Below are 19,000 nucleotides of genomic sequence, written 5' to 3' on the forward strand. Positions count from 1 at the left end.
TGGGTTCAAGAGATTCTCCTGCCTCAGCTTCCCAAGTAGCTGGAATTACAGGTGCCTGCCATCATGCCCGGCTAATTTTTTTTATTTTAGTAGAGACTAAATAGTTCCACCATGTTGGCCAGGCTGATCTCAAACACTTGACCTCAGGTGATCCACCCACCTTGGCCTCCCAAAGTGCTGGGATTACAGGCATGAGCCATCGCGCCGGCCTGCTGCAGGCTCTTAAGTACCCCATCCCTGCTGCTCTGGCTGCTGTCCCCCACCCAGGCCTCTTCCCTTCAGTCAGCAACTATAGGGTTAACGTCTGGTGCAGCTGGTGAGCACACACATGCATGCACACACACTGCTCTGGCCCAGGGGCACGCTGTCCCAGTTGTTTATAATTTCAACTTCTAGTTTAGATTCAGGGGTACCTGTGCAGGTTTGTTACATGAATGTACTGCATGACGCTGAGGTTTGGAGGACGTATGATCCTGTCACTCAGGTAGTGAACACAGTACCCAATAGTTAGTTTTTCCACCCATGCCCTCCTCCCGCCCTCCCCCACCCATAGTTCCCAGTGTCTCCTGTTCCCATCTTTATGTCCCTGTCTCAGTCGCTGAATGTTGTGACTCTCGCCCCTACCTGTAAGCTCTAGCATGATCCCAGCTCCACTTCGCCTGGCCTCTCGTGCTGTCTGCACTGCGCCCACTCTGGCCTTCCTTCAACCCTCTGCTCCTTTCCCTGCCTCTGGGGCTTTGCACAGGCTGCTCTCTAAGACCAGCATATTCTCCCTCGCTTCATCTCATTCGCCCCTGCTCCTCCCTCAGCTCAGCTGTTTCTTCCTCATGGTAGCCTTCTCTGACCTCTGACTCTAAGGAAGTCCTCTCATATACTCTCTGCCTTCCATTCATGGTTCCTAACATAGTTTTTGGTATGCATATCTGTTTATGTCATTATTTGATTAATAGCTGTCACTGCCAATAGATTACAGTTCAGAGTGGATAAGGACCATGATTTTAAAATGAAATTATTCTATTCCTTCAGCCCAGCTCTCCATATACATGTGGAGATGCACAGGAAGTACATTGGACACAGCCATCTAAAGTGCAAACAATAAATTTTAAAATTGGCATTCATATAAGGGGGCTCATGTATGCATGCATGTGTGTGTTCTTACATATAAATTTCTTCTTTCCTGTAGACATGGTAATGATAATGATGATAGAACATTAGTAGGCACAGTCTATGCAACAAGGAATTGCCCTGAATATTCAGACGTCTCTTATATAAGCCAAGAGTTCCTCTTTCTACACTACTTAATTACTTCCTATTATGGCAAACAGTATGCATTCTTTCCACAAAAACATACCATTTGAAAGTGTGTTACTTATGTAAGGATAAGTATTTGCCCTGTACCACCACCACAGTCCATCAGCTCAGAAGATTCAAGCTGAAAGCAAATTATCTTGCCATGACCCCGGGACAACAGCTTGCTTTTATGCGTGTTTTAAAGAGCAGAAAGCTCTAGTAGCATTAAGAGGCTGGCCCTGTGCACATTAAGCAGATGCAGGATCGTCCCGCTGGGTGCACTCGTGGGTTTCATGCAGGCATGGGTTCAGTCACTGGAGTCCTTCCCCCACTACCAGGACTGTCCCGCCAACAGCAAAACCAAACTGCCCTGTGCAACCAGAATGAGGTTCAGAGAACCCTGATCAGCCCTTTCCAGGCGCAGTCACCCGCAGCTACCTGTCCTGCTCAGCCATAGACCATAAGACAGGGACCAACAGGGCCACATCTGGCAGCTGTGGGAATTAACCAGCAGCAAGGGGCTTTGCGCTCGATGCATCCTTTCGTTCCCTTCTGACACTCATTGCCTAACTTGCAGCAGTATCCTCTTTGAAAGAGAGGCCAGGCTTAGCCAGGACTGCAGTCTTGAGTCTGAGGCAGGAGCCTCCCCTCAACCTCAAGCAGGGCTGACAGCCACTTGTCACTGGCGCTGAGCCGATCGGAAATGGTGTCAATAAAGTGCAAATAATGCCTCAGTGCTTGCTGCTCTCTGAGCCCAAAATGAACCGAAGAGGTGCTCTGAGGAGAGAAGGCAGAGTGACAAGGCAGTTACACCAAGGCCTCTCCAACGGGAGACCAATCAGGACATAGCTATTCCCCGGGTGGCATCAAAATCTTCCAATTTCACACAGAAAATGAGTCCTGGCTCAAGTCTCACACACGTTCAGTTGTCCCCATTTTAGCTGAATGGATTCCTTTGACAGCTAAAATCTTAACCCTTGGAAGGCCTCTGAAGGTGTGATTCACCTCCACTGAGAACTGCACTGCAGAGAAACACATCTGCAATTCTCCAGTCATAGCAAGAACAAAGAAAGCCTCCAGGTGTGCATCTCTGCAAGCCCAAGAACACATCCCAGGTGGAGAGAGTGAGCAATCCCCCTGCCTATGGGGGGCTGGGGCAACACAGCTGGAGCCTGTGCAGCTGCTTTTGGAGGTGTGGTGCTAAGAAGGTCCCAGACCCTGTCTCCCGAACAACTCTCACACCAGGACCCTCACCCTGCCCCCAGACTTTGCTGCATCCACCTCTTGGCATCAAAAAATGGGCTCAGACTTTCAACCTGCTGTGCAAAGGTCAGCCTGAGCGGATGCTTGGTTACAACCACCACAATGTCCTTTGGGCTGTGGATATGTGGATGTTGGCATTTCTGGGTGGAGGGATGAGAAAAGGGGTGGAGGGCCTGGTCCCTCATCCAGTTTGCAAATTCCAGTCAGGTCCACATACCTCACTTTCCCTCTAAAGTGCACTGCCAGAGGCTTTGCTTCCTATCACACACCTACTTCTGTTTCCTATCACACACCACACTGCTCCATTCTCTCTAATCTTTTAGCTGTGAATTTCTGCCACTGCAAGACCATCTTAATCCAAATGGGGTCTCAGTCCTAGGAGTAGGGGCAGGTAGTACTTTGCATTTTATTTATTTATTTATTTATTTACTTACTTATTTATTATTTATTATTATTATTTTTTTGAGACAGAGTTTCACTCTGTTGCCCAGGCTGGAATGCAGTGGTGCGATCTCAGCTCACTGCAATCTCCACCTCCTGGGTTCTAGCAATTCTTCTGCCTCAGCCTCCCAAGTAGCTGGGACTACAGGCGTGCACCACCATGCCCGGCTAATTTTAGTATTTTTAGTAGAGACAGGGCTTCACCATATTGGCCAGGCTAGTCTTGAACTCTTGACCTTGTGATCTGTCCACCTCGGCCTCCCTAAGCGCTGGGATTACAGGTGTGAGCCACCACGCCCAGTCTATTTTATTTTATTTTTGAGATGGAGTCTCGCTCTGTCACCCAGGCTGGAGTACAATGGCATGATCTGGGCTCACTGCAACCTCTGCCTCCTGGGTTCAAGCAATTCTCCTGTCTCAGCCTCCCAAGTAGCTGGGATTACAGGCATGCACCACCACGCCCAGCTAATTTTTGTATTTTTAATAGAGATGGGGTTTCTCCACGTTGGCCAGGCTGCTCTCAAACTCCTGACCTCAGGTGATCTGCCCGCCTCAGCCTCCCAGAGTGCTGGGATTACAGGTGTGAGCCACTGCACCAGACGGTATTTTGCATTTTAAACAGGGGCAGGAAGGGTAGGGAAACTGTAGATGAGGGGGTAGGACAGAGGCATGTGGCCCATGGAAAAGTTAACCTACATTCAGAAAATCTGGCCCTGCTAGCTTGGAAAAGTCATACAAGCCACTAAAGTACAGAGGAACCATGAAGACATTATGCTAAATAAAAGAAGTCAGTCACAAAAGTACAAATATAGCAGGATTCTGCTTCTGTGAGGTCCCTATAATAATTCGTAGAGATTGGAAGTTGAAGGGTGGTCACCAGGGGCTGGGAAGTAGTCGGAAATGAAGCGTAAGTGTTTAAAGAGTACGGAGTTTCAGTTTTGCAACATGAAAAGAGTTCTGGAGATGATGATGGTTACAGGATAATATGAATGGACTTAATCCCATTGAACCGTATGCCGAAAAATGGTTAAGACAGGAAATTCTATGCTGTATATTTTACCACAATTAAGAACACATTTTTAATGGCTAAGATGGTTTTAAAAAGGTCGCAATGGATAAGTGTATTCTAAATTAGAAACAATTAGCATGTGTAACTAAACAACTTAATTGGCAGGCAAGTATCTACAAACAAACAAAACCTGTCACCAATCCACAAGCCCAAACCGCACACCTGTTCCCTTCCTGGAGGGTCATTTCCTCTCTATTCAGTCAGTTCCTGGATCTTTGGCTCCAAGCCTGAGTCTCTGCCCTCCAACCCAACCCGAACACATTTTGTTTCCTAGCCAGCCCCTCCTGAAGCTAAGGCTCAGCTGTGTCACTCAGGAGCCCTGGAGTGCCAGCCTCTGTGCCAGCCCCGCCACCCTCAACCCAAGCCCACCTGCCTTTGTCAGCACCTGACCAAAGCGGGGCCTCATTCCCCGACTTTCTTCTCAGGCTAGCCGAGAACCCACACAGACTGCCGGTGGACAAAGGAGACTGAACGTCCCTACTGACACAGTATCTTTCAAAGGCTCTTCCTCCTGCCCCAATTCAAAGGCCACATATTCTAAGACAACAGCAGGGACTGACTGGAACTTCTAAGCGAGGAGACTGCAGGGGATCTATGCGGGCCTCGCCCACACTGTTCAGGCATCAGCACTTCTCTGTGGGGCCCTGGGCCACGGCAGAAGTGGAAACAGCAAGGTTAGGGCCTTCCGCAGGCAGAAGCCATGGGGGAGTTTTGAGGCCACTGGGAAAAGGTTAATAGAGGCAGTATCAAAGCTCTCAGGAAATGGCATCAGGCAAGAGCTACTCTTCAGAGACAACAGGCCTGCCTCCATCCCGCTTACCTGGTTACAGGTGTTAATGTCTACCCCATTCCGCAGGTGATCCAAAGCTTTGTCCAAGTTACCTGATCTTGCTGCTCTCAGAAAGCTGGTAGCAGCATCGGCCTGTGAGGAAAAACAACAGGCATTGAGTGTCCTGGGTATATTAATGACTTCTCTGCCCCATTCAAGCCCCAGGCCCCTGCAGAAGCCCCTGCATCCTCTGATGTGGCACCCTGGTGCCCACAGTGACACCAGGTGTGCACAGGAGCCCTAGAGCCCCTGGTTGGACTGTTCTTGGGGTGAACCGCCTTCACACCCAGGCCTCCTTTCCCGTGGTTTTTCGTTTTTGTTTTTTTAAGAGAGTCTTACTCTGTCACCCAGGCTGCTGGAGTGCAGTGGCACAAGCACAGTTCACTGCAGCCTTGAATTCCTGGGCTCAAGAGATCCTCCCAAGTAGCTGGGACTACAGGTGTGCACCACCATGCCCAATTATTTTTTTTAAACTTTTTTATAGAGACAGGGCATCACTATGTTGCTCAGGCTGGTCTCAAACTCCTGAGCTCAAGCGATCCTTCCACCTTGGTCTCCCAAAGTGTTGGGGTTACAGGCCTGAGCCACCGTGCCTGGTCCCCTTTCGGTATTTTTATAACCAAATGTTCTTGGTTTGGACTCAGGAAGTATCAGCCTTTGAGAGGGAGCCCATTCCAATGGCAAGCACACAACACAGCCTGGTGTCTCCTTGCTCTGAGGTTTCGGGGGCTCCAGTCTTGCTGAAGAGTTTGCAATATCACAGAGGTCCCTGGCCCCAAGAGTCATGAATGCAGGCACCAAAGGAACCAAGCCTGGGCTCTTTGGAACTGTTTTGTGTTTTTATTTGCCTGTTTTTCCTTTTTAGAGATGGGGTCTCACTATGTTCCCCAGGCTGGTCTCGAACTCCTGGGCTCAAGCAATCCTCCTGTCCCGGCCTCTGAAAGTGCTGGGATTACAGGCATGAGCTACCATGTCCGGCCCTGTGTTTTTGTTTTTTAAGTAAACAGCACATAGCACTTACTATGTGTTAAGAACCATTATTAGCACTTTACATATACAGTCAAACCCATTTATTCAACCAACCGTGGATGGAAAATTTGCAGGAAAAGAAAATAAAAATAACGATACTAAAATAAAAAGGAATACTAACAGAAGGCCGGGTGTGGTGGCTCACGCCTGTAATGCCAGCACTTTGGGAGGCCGAAGCAGGTGGATCACGAGGTCAAGAGACTGAGACAATTCTGGCCACCATGGTGAAACCCCATCTCTACTAAAAATACAAAAATTAGCTGGGCGTGGTGATGTGCGCCTGTAGTCCCAGCTACTCAGGAGGCTGAGGCAGGAGAATCACTTGAACCTCGGAGGTGGAGGTTGCAGTGAGCCAAGATCGCACCACTGCACTCCAGCCTGGTGACAAAGCAAGACTCTGTCTCAAAAAAAAAAAAAGTAATACAGAAAAGCAATGCTGTATAACAATTATTTACAAAACACGTACATTAGGTATTATAAGTAATCTAGAGATGATTTAAAGTATATATGAGGATGTGGGTAGGTTATATGCAAACACATTATCACTTTATATGAGGAACTTGAGGAATCTGTGGATTTTGGTATCTGCAGTGGGTTCTGGAACAAATCTCCCACGGATACCAAAGGATGACAATGATATATATTCACACACATGCACACGCACACATGTGCATTTTATCCTAATTTTAAATACCCAAGAGGTAAGTAGGATTGCAGAGTCCCATTTTATAGATGAGCGGGCTGAGGCACAGAGAGCAGAAGTGCCTCGTGCAGCGTCCCACAGCAGGGAGGAGGCACAGCTGGGACTCAGATGCAGGCAGTGTGACTCCAAAATTCATGAGCTGAACCTCCCAGCTCTGCAGCCAGCTTGGTCTCAGCTTTAACACCGGGTGCCCCCCACCAGATTTATTGAATGAGAGTGAAGCCTTTCTGTTCCTTAGCTGGTGCTACGTCACCCACCCCATGCAGCTCAGACCCTGCCCCCAGGAACATCTGTTTGCTTTAAAGATGAGTGACAGCCAGAGAGGGTGAGAGCTGAGGACAATAAAATAAAGTTTACTAATTGATATGGTTTGGCTGTGTTCCCACCTAAATCTCATCTTGAATTGTAGCTCCCATAATTCCCACATGTCCTGGGAGGGACCTGGTGGGAGGTACTTGAATCATGGGGGCTGGTTTTTCCCATGCTGTTCTCATGATAGTGAATAAGTCTCATGAGATCTGATAGTTTTATAAAGAAGAGATCCCCTGCACATACTTTCTTGCCTGCTGCCATGTAAGACATGCCTTTGCTCTTCCTTCATCTTTTGCCATGATTGTGAGGCCTCCCCAGCCATGTTGAACTATCAGTCCATTAAACCTCTTTCCTTTATAAATTACCCAGTCTCGGGTACATCTTTATTAGCAGTGTGAGAACAGGCTAACACACTCACAAAGACAAATGTAATGATTAAAGTCCAGTCCTCAGGCATTGGAGCTGGTGGCCTAGACTCAGAGCCACTCCACTGGGTCTAGCTGAGTGCCCTCGGGTACTTAGACATCCTCAGCTTCTATTTCCTTATCTGTAAGCTGGGGAGAGTAAAGCCTTTCTTGTCCCCTTTTCATGATGCTTAAAGGAAATAAATAGTGCTTGGCGCATAGTTGCATACAAGGCTGAGTTGAAGGTGTGAGAGTAGTCATGTGACAAGCCACAAATGGGAGAAGCATGTGACGCCATTCCCACAGAAGACCCACAGTGGCTTTCTCTCCACCCAGGCACTTTGTCTCCTTCCTCTACGTGCCCTCCTAAAAAAAAAAAAAATGCTGCAGTGGGCTGAATGGTGTCCCCCAAAAGATACGTCCACACTCTCATCCCTGGAACCTGTGAAGGTGACCTTATTTGAAAAACAAGTCTTTGTAGATGTAATTAAGTCATGGATCTTGAGATGAGATCATCCTAGATTACCTTGGCTGTCCCTAAATTCAATGACAAATGTCCTTATAAAAGACAGAAAAGGAGAAGACACACATGCACACACGTACACATGCACACACACAGACATGCATGCACACATGCACACACACAGATGAACATGCACACACAGATGCACACACACACACAGATTTGCACACATACAGATGCATGCACACACATGCACACCAAGAGATGCACACATACACATACACACATGCACAGACACACACACACACGCACACATACACGTGCACACAGAGACCCATGTGCACACACACACGTGCGGACATACACATATACACATGTGCACACACATGTATGCACACACACAGAGGTGAAGCTATGTGAAGACAGAGCCAGAGACTGGAGTGTCTTTAGCCATGCACAAGGAAGCAAGGAACCTCTGGGAGGTGGAGGCTCATGGAAGAGGACCCTGAAGCCCTGGAGGGAGTGTGACCCTGTGGAGGCCTTGATTTAGACCTCCAGCCTCCAGATGTTGAGAGAACACATCTCTGTAGTGTTAAGCCACTAAGTGTGTGGTGATTTGTTACAGCAGACATGGGAAACTCATGCACACACTAGTGATGACCACCCTTGAACACCCTTGAACACAGAAGACTCCAAATCTACAGCCGAAGACCAAATAGAACTCTCATCCTCCTCCCCAAAGCAGCGCTTCACGTCTTCACCATTGAAACAGGGAGTCCCCAGGGTGTCAGCAGTAGGGCTCTCCAGCCTTCCAGACAGGGGTCCTCCCTCCACATTCAGGTGCTGCCCGCACCACCCGCCAACCCCGCCCACAACCCCAGGCCTGCAGAAGTACCGCTTCCTCCCTCTGCCTCCCAGCCAACCTCCTCCATCCCTGCCTCACTGGTCTTCCCCAAATCCTGACTTCCTGCCAGCCCTTCCCAACCTCGGGTCCCACATGGGCCCTCTATGATGTAAGCTCAAGTTCAAGTACAAGCCCTGTGGCTGCCTGCTCATAAAGCACACTCATCTCGTTGTCCCCATGGCGGCAGGAGCCCCTTCTCACCTCCCTTGTCCTCTGTGACATTCCCATGCTCTGTCTACCTCCTGGCCTGCACGTTCCTCCTCCCTGAGCCCTGAAGCTCTGTCTCCCTCTGGTTTGCTAATTCCAATCCTTCTTCTGTTCAAGGCCCCGATGGTGGCTACTTCCTGCATGAATGACACTATGCTTAGACACTCAGTATTTCATCTTTAAATCTAGAAACCACAAAACAGGAGCTTGGTTGTTGTTTTTTTTTTAATGCACTTAAAATATCTCTTTCTCTAGCTATTTAATTCAGGCAAGTCTTGTCTCCCCAGCCAAACTGTTTGCTTCTTGGGGCAGCGACCAAGTCTTCTATCTCTTTTGAATCCTCCAGAGCATTAAGTGTCTGCTAGGGCGAGGCCTCCCTTGACCTAAAGCACATGACATTCACATCCTAGGTTCCTCAGCAAGGCATCTGTGGGGCAGGAAATATTTCAGAAATGAAGATCAAACTGTTGGCTCTCTAGGCATGAGCTGGGTTTCCAGAGAAAACCCAGTCAAGGTTTAGTCTCTCAGATAAATGTCTATTTATGCCTGCTGATTCAGAAAGTCTGTCTAGATTCAATTACTAGGAAAAACACTATATTATTCCCCAAGAATAAGAGTGTTAAAGAGACATTTCTCCCACCAATTAACTACCATTTATGGCACAATAATAGGATTCAGGCTGAAAACCTGAGAATGGGTGGATAAAAATAGACGCAATATCTGCTAATGACACTGTTTGACTGTTCAAAGCACTGAATCCAGGAAGCAAAGAAGAATATTTATGACAAACTGGCTGGGCGCGGTGGTTCCTGTAATCTCAGCACTTTGGGAGGCTGAGGCGGGTGGATCACTTGAGGCCAGGAGTTAGAGACCAGCCTGGTCAACATGGTGAAACCCAATCTCTACTAAAAATACAAAAAGTAGCCGGGCGTGGTGGTGCGTGCCTGTAATCCCAGCTACTTGGGAGTGTGAGGCAGAAGAATCAACTTGGACCTGGGAGGCAGAGTTTGCAGTGAGCTGAGATTGCGACACTGCACTCCAGCCGGGCAACAGAGTGAGACTCTGTCTCAAAAAAAAAAAAAAAAAAAACACATACATAGAGGGTAAGGGAAGCCCCATCTGGACTTGACTGAGGAAGGCTAAACCGTTTCTGTCGTTGCCATAATAGAATACTAAAATTATAATACCAACCATTGGGTCAAATATATTACCAGCATTATATCTTTTAATTCTCATCACAACCTGTGGGTAGGTATAATTATTATCCCCATTTTAGAAGTGATGAAACTGAGATTTGGAGAGGTTAATAACTTGCCCAAGTTCTGCAGATAAACACTTGGGGTGATTCAATCCAGGGGTACCCCACTGAAGTATATGCCTTTCCACTGCCCTTGACCCCAAGGGTGTTCTCAGCAATTTCAAGCCTGAAGGTGTCCAGGCAGCCCTGACAGGCGGGCGGCTGGGCAGGCCTACATGCCCATGCCAATTAAACAGTTAATCCATGGCAGAGGAAAAATGCTGGGAGGTCCCACTAGGTCTGGGCTCTGTCCCTGAGCACTCTATTCAGACCAAGACAGGTCTCTAGAAAGGAACCATCTAGTTCCAGCCCTTCTTGTCACTGATGATAAAATTGAGGCCTGGGGAAGTAAAGTGACTGGCTAAGGTCACCTAGATAGTTAGCAGTGAAGTGCAACTGCTAAAGCTTTTTTTTTCTTTCTTTTTTTTTTTTTTTTTTTGGTCTTCTACAGACGTAGAGTAGTCAGGACTCAGCAGGATCCTCAGGGCATCTGGGAGGTGAACTACAGATAATGATGCCACTCCCAGTAGCAACCACACATCACTTAGTTTAATTCTACAATGTATTTACTGGGGTCTTATTTCAAGACCAATATCCTGCTAGGGTAAAGAGAGAACAATAACTCAGAATAGAGGTCCTTGCTCTCTTGATCTGAACAATCAAGTGATTGTGTTATAAAGGGGTCATATGTGCATGCATGCACCCATGGATCCATTCCGTGAGTATTCATTGAGAACTTCCTAAGGGCCAGGAAATATTTCAGCTACAGAGCAAATGGCCCTTGTTGGGATGTGACACTCATCTTTACCATCATGTTCTGCTAAGTCCCTACTGCCCATCTGTCTAGTCCAACTGCTCCAATTCAATGACCTGTCCTGGGTACATTCAACAAATGCAACAGGGCAGGAGAAGTGTCCAATGAATCCAATGTGTTCCATTCAAAATATTTACCTGAGCGCATACTGACCCGAAAAACAACAGCAACAAAATACAAACCTGACCAAGGCTCATCCATTCCCAGATTGGGAGGCCAGGAGGTCTGCTCATCCTATACAGAAAACTAACCCACCGTGTCCACAAATCCCGGTCACCAATGAGGCACTGGCACCTCTGCTGTGCACCCCACCAAAGCTGTCTTCTGGTGTCTCTTCCTCTACTTGTCTCCAGCTTCATTTTAATTTAATTCTACCTGTGTGCGTGTTCGGGGATCTGCACACAGCAGACATTCTGCTGTGCCTGCATCCCTGCTGCCTAATCAATGTGATGTGCCTGAACTTCCTTTCAAAACAAAACAAGTTTACTTTCACAAAGCTCTCCCTAGGTTTTAAACATGCCACATAAATTGATTCACTCACTCCTCAGAATAATGTCACAAGGCAGGTGTTTTGTTATCTCCTCTTTATAGATGAAGTGACCAAGTCACAGAAAAGTAACTTGTCCAAAGTCACACAGCTAATATGTAGCGTGGCCAGGGTTTGAGTCTATGTAGCATCTTCTTAACTATTGTGCTATACTGCTTCCTGAGCCAATCATATCCCTTCCTTCCTTTCTTCTTTCCTTCTTTCCTTCCTTCCCTCCCTCCTTCCCTCCTTCCTTCCTTCCCTTTTTCCTTTCTCTTTCTTTCTTTCTCTTTCTTTCTTTCTTTCTTTCTTTCTTTCTTTCTTTCTTTCTTTCTTTCTTTCTTTCTTTCTTTCTTTTTCTTTCTCTCTCTCTTTCTCTCCTTCCTTCCTTTCTTTCTTTCTTTTTCTTTCTCTCTCTCTCTCTTTCCTTCTTTCTTTCAAGATAGCGTCTCCCTCTTTCTTTCAGAGTGGTCCCCCAGCAGTGCAATTATAGCTCACTGCAGCCTCAAAGTCCCGGGCTCAAGAGATCCTCCTGCCTCAACATCCCCTTCCCCCGAATAGCTGGAACTACAGGCGTGCACCACCACACCTGGCTAATTTCTTTATTTTTTCTAGAGATAAGGTCTCCCTATGTTGCCCAGGCTGGTGAACTCCTGGCCTCAAGCAATCTTCCCACCTCAGCCTCCCAAAATGTTGGGATTACAAGTATGCACCACTGTGCTGACCTAGTCATTTTTTAGTGCTCATAAGGGTCCTCTCCAGTTCAGCTCTGGCTGGAGAAAGCCTTCTGCCTGGGTTTGGAGGCTGTGCCCATGTCAGGAGGAAGGGAATGGAAGAGAAGGAAGGGAACAGAATTCTTTTTTTTTTTTTTTTTTTTTTTTTGAGACGGAGTCTGGCTCTGTCGCGCAGGCTGGAGTGCAGTGGCGCGATCTCGGCTCACTGCAAGCTCCGCCTCCCGGGTTCACGCCATTCTCCTGCCTCAGCCTCCCGAGTAGCTGGGACTACAGGCGCCCACAACCGCGCCCGGCTAATTTTTTGTATTTTTAGTAGAGACGGGGTTTCACCGTGGTCTCGATCACCTGACCTTGTGATCCGCCCGCCTCGGCCTCCCAAAGTGCTGGGATTACAGGCGTGAGCCACCGCGCAGGAACAGAATTCTTCCTAGGAATTAAGTTCTCATCAGGCCTGCTCTGAAAGGGTGGTGAATCCTGGTTACCTGAGACACCCAGACTATTATTAAACTTGCACTTCCTGAGCAGATACTAATATAGCAATACATGGTGAGCGAGGGGGCTCCAGTATCCTCGGAGGGAGGGGCCGGAAACACACTGCAGAATGTCAACATGTCGTCACCCATGAGCAGGGGACGTTCAGAAACACGGGCAGGCAGACCCAGGTGAGAGAACCCCAGGGCCTCTTCACACCTTCTCAGGGGGTTGGGGTGGCCTAAGTTTTCCCTAGAACAAATCAGACTGACCTTCTCAAGATCTTTAGTACAAAATTCCTATCTAGAAAGGCGAATGGAAACTGAGCTAATACCAATTGCTGTAAACAGTGATAAGGCAATACCACTTTCCCAAGGGGTCTTGTTGGAGCAAAATGTAGTTTCTTTAACATAGCCACTGTCAGAGCTCTCAGGAAGAGATTCCAGGTCCTTTCCTGGGGGACCTGCAGCCCAGCCAGAAGACAGGCAGCAGCCCTGATGTGGAGCTGTCTGCTTGTGCGTGGGGAATCAGAGAGCTGCACTGGGGTATGAGGAAAGACAGCTGTCCCCAGCCAGCATACCCGGGTAGCCCTGCCTTTACTCCCTTGATGATGGAGAAACAGAGGTGAACACTGGGCCCTACTGAGTGTGTGTTTTATTATGCGTCTTTCCTTTTGCCTTCCAGAAAGGTGTGCTGTTACAGCTTTACAAACTGTCTCCAGACTCCCCAGTCTGACTACCATTGGCAAAAATAAAATGAACAAGTCAAAGGTGTCATTGAGGAAACAAGACGCCTGAGCGGGAGTGCTGGGCTCCCTCTTAATCTCTCAACCCGAACTCGGGACCTTGGGAAAATCTCTGGGGTTCCCTGTGCTGTCTGCACCCCACCCAGGGTGGGCTGGGATGTCGCTGGGGAAGACCTGGCTGGGATGCGCTGCTTGGCCACTTGATGCTGTGCTCATCCAAGACCCCAAAACTCCACTTCCCCATTGCTAAAATGGGGATTCTGCCAGGGGGCTGCGAGGATCGAAGGGGACAGCGGCGAAGAGCTCTAGGCTTGCCAAGGCGCCCAACAGGTCTGCCTTCCTCTGCCCCATTCATTTTCTGCTACCTGGGGGCCTTCGGGCGCCTCACGTTTCTGAGTTTTAGGGGCCAGACGTGCCGCAGGCCAGGGGCCCGCCCAGACCAAGGCCGTGCATCTCCCACCCTCTGCTGAATCTACGTGGCCAGGCTCTCCCCCTGGGGTGAGGGGACTCGGCCTCTGCCAGGGCCCGGCCCCCCTCGGGGCACTCCGGCGGCGGCTCCACGCTCCAGCCCGTGCGCCTCTCCCGGGCAGGCCACAGGTCCCGCTGCCTCCCAGCCCCAGCTCCAGCCCCTCCGCGGCCGCAGCCTTCAGGCCAGAGGAATTTTCCTCTGGATCCTGCTAGAAGCCTCGGCAGCAGAAGGGCAGCCCCGGCGCGCGAGCCCGCACCCGCCCGGGAAAGTTGGCGCCGGGGAGCCAGGCACGGAGCCACAGCCCGCAGGACGGACGCAGAGCCCCAGCCCCGGCCCCGGTCCCCGCGCCCCGGCCCCGGACCGGCCACCGCGACAGCTCGTGCACTCACCGCAGGGTCTGGCCCGGACCTGCCCTGTCGCGCTGCCATCGTCCGGCGCCCGCGCTGAAATCCGAGCCCGGCTCCCGCTCCCCCTCCCGGTTATCTGCTGGGCTGCGCGGGGAGCGCCAGCAAGTTACGCGGCATCTGGCTAAAAATACAGGCGCCCTCCGCTCGCCCCGGCCGGGCCCTGGCCCTGCGCTCTCCCGCCCGCCAGCCCGCCGCTAATGGGATCTCTTCATTTTCTCTCCATGATTATGTCAGATGGGAAAGTTAATGCGAAGCGCTCTCCAGAGAGCAGGCATCTGCTGCCAAGCCCTGCGGAGGGGGTGCGCGCGGTGGCGCGGGCGGGGGTGCAGCCCCAGCTGCAGGTGCCGGCCGGCGGGCGCGGGGCGGGCGTCCTGCCCCTGCGGAGGGGAGGCACACACGTCCAATGGAGGTGGGGAGCTCCAAGCTGCATGGCCTCCCGCTCTGCCTCCCGCCGCCCCGAATGCCCCAGTAAATGGGCCCCGGAGCCTGCCGAGACGCGGCCGGGGTGAGCTCAGCAAACTCTATTTATGCCCCATAACCGATTTGCATGTTTTGAGTTCTTCCATCGTGTCCTGAGATACCAGTTAATCAGCCTATTCCAGATTCTGCCTGAGAGCCGCCACGCGAGACGCAGCTGGGTTGCAGGAGAGCAGAGCTGTCACTCCCCGCTGTCTCCCGCACTGCTCTGACGCTGGTGGTTAACTAGCGTCACCCGAGGCTGTGTCCGTGCAGTAAGCAACCAGTGTTCTGTCCTGGGACCACCATCGCCTTTTCATGCAGTCATTTCAGGGGCAGATGTCAAAACCCATGTCAGGGGTTTTGGAGAAGACTTGGGGTGACATCATCAAGAGTAGGCTCAATTCAGAGGGATGAGGGAACCGTCAGTAAAAGCAGTGTCAGGTAACTGGGCCCCTAGCAATATGGCTTGTTCAGATCATAGGTGTTTTGTATCATGAGTCGGCTTCGTGATGGCTTCAAGTCACAGTCAAGACACAATACCAAATGCTCTTTTCCTCTCCCACTGTCCCCTGACATTGTACAGTACAGCTGTGCGTTGGTGAGGAACTAGCATGCTCAGCGCCTATTAGCTGATGGACATACTGCATTATTTCACTTAATCCTCACAGCCACCCATAAGGCAGGCAACGCTACTACAGTTAGATAAATGAATAATCTGAGCCCAGGGAGGTAATGGGTCGAGACCAAGGTCACCACTAGTAAATGGTGGGTCCAACCGGTTCGGAGCCAAACTGATCCAAAGCCCTGCCACTAGCAGCACCAGCAAGATTCCTAACAATAGTGTGCTCAGCGCCAGGAACAGATAATGTGGGGGATGATCTTGAAGGATCATAATCCCAGCATTTTAGGAGGCTGAGGCGGGAGGATTGCTTGAGGCCAGGAGTTCAAGACCAGTTTGGGCAACATAGCGAGACCCCCTGTCTACACACACACACACACACACACACACATGCACAAATTTAATTAGCCAGTCATGGTGGCACATGCCTGTAGTCCTGGCTACTCAGGAGGCTGTGACAGGAGGATTACCTGAGCCCAGGAGTTGGAGGCTGCAGTGAGCCATGATTGCACCACTGTTCTCCAGCCCGGGTGACAAGAGTGAGACCCTGTCTCTAAAAAAAAACAAGTTAAAAATTAAAAAAGAAGAAAATACTATGAGAGTGTGTTACAAAGCAAACCAGGTACTCTTCAAAGCCATGCAGCAATCGGCGGGCGTCCCAAGGAAGTGCGATAATCAAAGATCAAGAGAAAAAGCCAGGGTATTGCCAAAAACAGGGACCTGAAGTGTAATAATACTACTCCTCCCCATGGGTGTTAAAAAAAACTGGTATTTGGGCCGGGCGCGGTGGCTCACGCCTGTAATCCCAGCACTTTGGGAGGCCAAGGCGGGCGGATCACAAGGTCAGGAGATCGAGACCACGGTGAAACCCCGTCTCTACTAAAAATACAAAAAATTAGCTGGGCGCGGTTGTGGGCGCCTGTAGTCCCAGCTACTCGGGAGGCTGAGGCAGGAGAATGGCGTGAACCCGGGAGGCGGAGCTTGCAGTGAGCCGAGATCGCGCCACTGCACTCCAGCCTGGGCGACAGAGCGAGACTCCGTCTCAAAACAAAAAACAAAAAACTGGTATTTGAAGACAACAATGTGAGAATTCTCCAGGCATAAGACCCTCCACAGCACTGGGGCTGAACTTGAGGATGGGCACCCTCTGGAAGGCAGCAGCCTGTCTGGATGTAAGTCATGCAGCCCCTTCCCTCCCCAGGCACACGCTGCTAAAGCCCAGCTCACCCTCCAGGTCTCTTGCCTCACGCCTCTGAAAACCACCTTCCAGATTTGCTAGAATCCTCTACACAGAGAGCTCCAATTAACAAATGATGGTTACTGGAACATCCCTGATCACAGCCCTGTGGAATATCTCAAGAGATTCTAATGCACTGTTCCAACATTAATATTTAGAGAGAGAGAGAGAAAATTCCCTGCTCAAATGAATAAATCATATGTACAATACTTTCAAAAACACGAATGCAATTGACTTTCACAATGAACTGAAAGAGATACTATTTTTTTAGCAACTATTTCTATTTGAGGATTAATTGACTCACTATGAGTTGCACATTTAAAACATACAATTTACTAAGTTTTGGCATATGTATATTCCTGAAACCAGGGCCACATAAGATAATGGGCATAATCACCTCCAAAAGTTTCCTCATGCCCCTTGGTATTCCCTGCCTCCTGCCAGCCAGTCCACATCCTTGTCAAGACTTGGTATGGTCTGTCTTAATTCAGACATCCTAATAGATGCACCACATGGCGAATTTTTAAAAAAAATTTTTGTAGAGAAGGGGTCTGTTGCATTTCCCCAATAACTGATAATATCAAACACCTTTTTCAGGTACTTATCTGCCATCTATATATCTTCTTTTTTTTTCTTATTTATTTATTTATTTATTTATTTATTTATTTATTTATTTGAGACAGAGTTTCGCTCCTGTTGCCCAGGTTGGAGTGTAATGGCAAGATCCTGGCTCACTGCAAACTCCGCCTCCCAGTTTCAAGCGATTCTCCTGCCTTAGACTCCTGAGTAGCTGGGATTGCAGGCATGTGCCAACATGCCCAGCTAATTTTGAATTTTTTTAGTAGAGATGGGATTTCTCCACGTTGGTCAGGCCGGTCTTGAACTCCTGACCTCAGGTGATCTGCCTGCCTAGGCCTCCCAGAGTGTTGGAATTTCAGGGGCGTGAGCCACCGCGCCCGGCCTATATATCTTCTTTGGTGATACATCTGTTCAAATCTTTTGTCTATTTTTTAATTGGAAAGTTTGTTTTCTTACTGAGTTTTCAGAGTTCTATCTATACAGAATATCTGTCTTAAAGGTGAGATAAACAGTTCTTACAAGTAAAATATTCAAAGCTCAGTAGCAAAACATTTCCAGTCGCATTTTGGTACCCAGTTCTTATAATTCTTAAGCTGTGTCTTTCTTCTTATTATACAATACTGTGGGTTATATATAATCACAAAGAAAAAGATGTGATAGTCATAATGGACCAGAAGCTGAATACAACCCACAGCACTCTGAGTGTAATGGGAAAGATGCTGAAGTATTATCAGAGGACTTAAGTTCTCAGAACTGCCAAGAATTCTTGACATTAGTCATGACCTCCTTAGGGTTGAGGCTTTGAAACTTAGACAGGCGATGAGTCAGGCAAGGCCCAAGAGGAGGAGAAAGGACACAACTACAAACATGTTGCTCAGTGAGGCCTGAGGTTAAAGGAGCTGAGATGATAAAGCTAAGGGAGAGAGCCCTTGAAACATAAATTCCAGCACTGCAGCCTGAAATGCCACAGTGGAGCTAATTATATGGTACCAATTCCCAGGTGTGGTCCCTGCCACTGGGACTGAATTCTAAATGTCTCCCAGGCAGAGACAGCTTGGTTCTCATGTTCCAAATTCCCAGTCCCTCTCCCTTGCTTTCCCCACCTACTCCTCTATGTGACTGGCACAGTGCTGGGCAGTGCTAAACACAGTGATTACTGACTGGTGTTAGAAGAATGATGTCCCCACCACTTCCATGAGTCATAAAGAAACTGTAAGTCTTGGGATTCAGTTGCTATGGAAAAGATTTAGATTCTACAGAAAGAACTTTCCAGCTATAAGAGATATGTGACTTAATAGAACTCATTAGTCAGAAAGGGGTTAATCTTTGCAGGAGATCCTTCAGGATGGCAGGAAAAAAAAAATAACCTCAACATTTGATCTGGCATATAGATCACTCGGTAAGCTGTATGACTTGGAAGGGTCTTTTTGGGCTCTAGGGATTCAGAAAGCTAAACTATTGTTCTTTTCCCCATAACTGACTGTCCCCTCAACCTTCCCTCACAACCACACCCTTAGACCACAAATAATCATCCTGCTTCTCCATCTCCATTTTGTTCATACTTCAAGGCTGCACATTTTAATGTAGGCATTTAGTGTGCTAAGATCTGCTGGTGAGATCAAAACAAACCACCAGAAAGGAATTGATGGGCTGAAGAAAAGGCTAAAGACTCTTGGCAGACACAGACCACTGTTCTAGCCTGTAGCTTCATGGAGTCTTCAGGCTTTTC

General features: G+C 48.8%; 1 protein-coding gene across 26 annotated transcripts in view; it reads right to left on the minus strand.

Annotated features, from left to right (window-relative positions):
- ANK1 (ankyrin 1) overlaps positions 1–19,000 on the minus strand; it is a 246,513-nt gene that overhangs the window by 103,228 nt on the left and 124,285 nt on the right. For 24 of the 26 annotated variants that reach the window (XM_073998714.1, XM_005563189.4, XM_005563179.4 and 21 more), the window contains exon 2: positions 4,884–4,985. The exons of 1 other annotated variant lie outside the window; for it this stretch is intronic. In XM_073998714.1, the coding sequence (XP_073854815.1) occupies positions 4,884–4,985 (102 nt within the window). Of the gene's footprint in view, positions 1–4,883; positions 4,986–14,359; positions 14,423–19,000 lie in introns of those variants that run through there. One more of the 26 variants, XM_015454716.3, reaches the window with a different exon arrangement.

The sequence above is a fragment of the Macaca fascicularis genome, chromosome 8, assembly GCF_037993035.2.
Source record: "Macaca fascicularis isolate 582-1 chromosome 8, T2T-MFA8v1.1".
NCBI classification, from domain to species: Eukaryota; Metazoa; Chordata; class Mammalia; order Primates; family Cercopithecidae; genus Macaca; species Macaca fascicularis.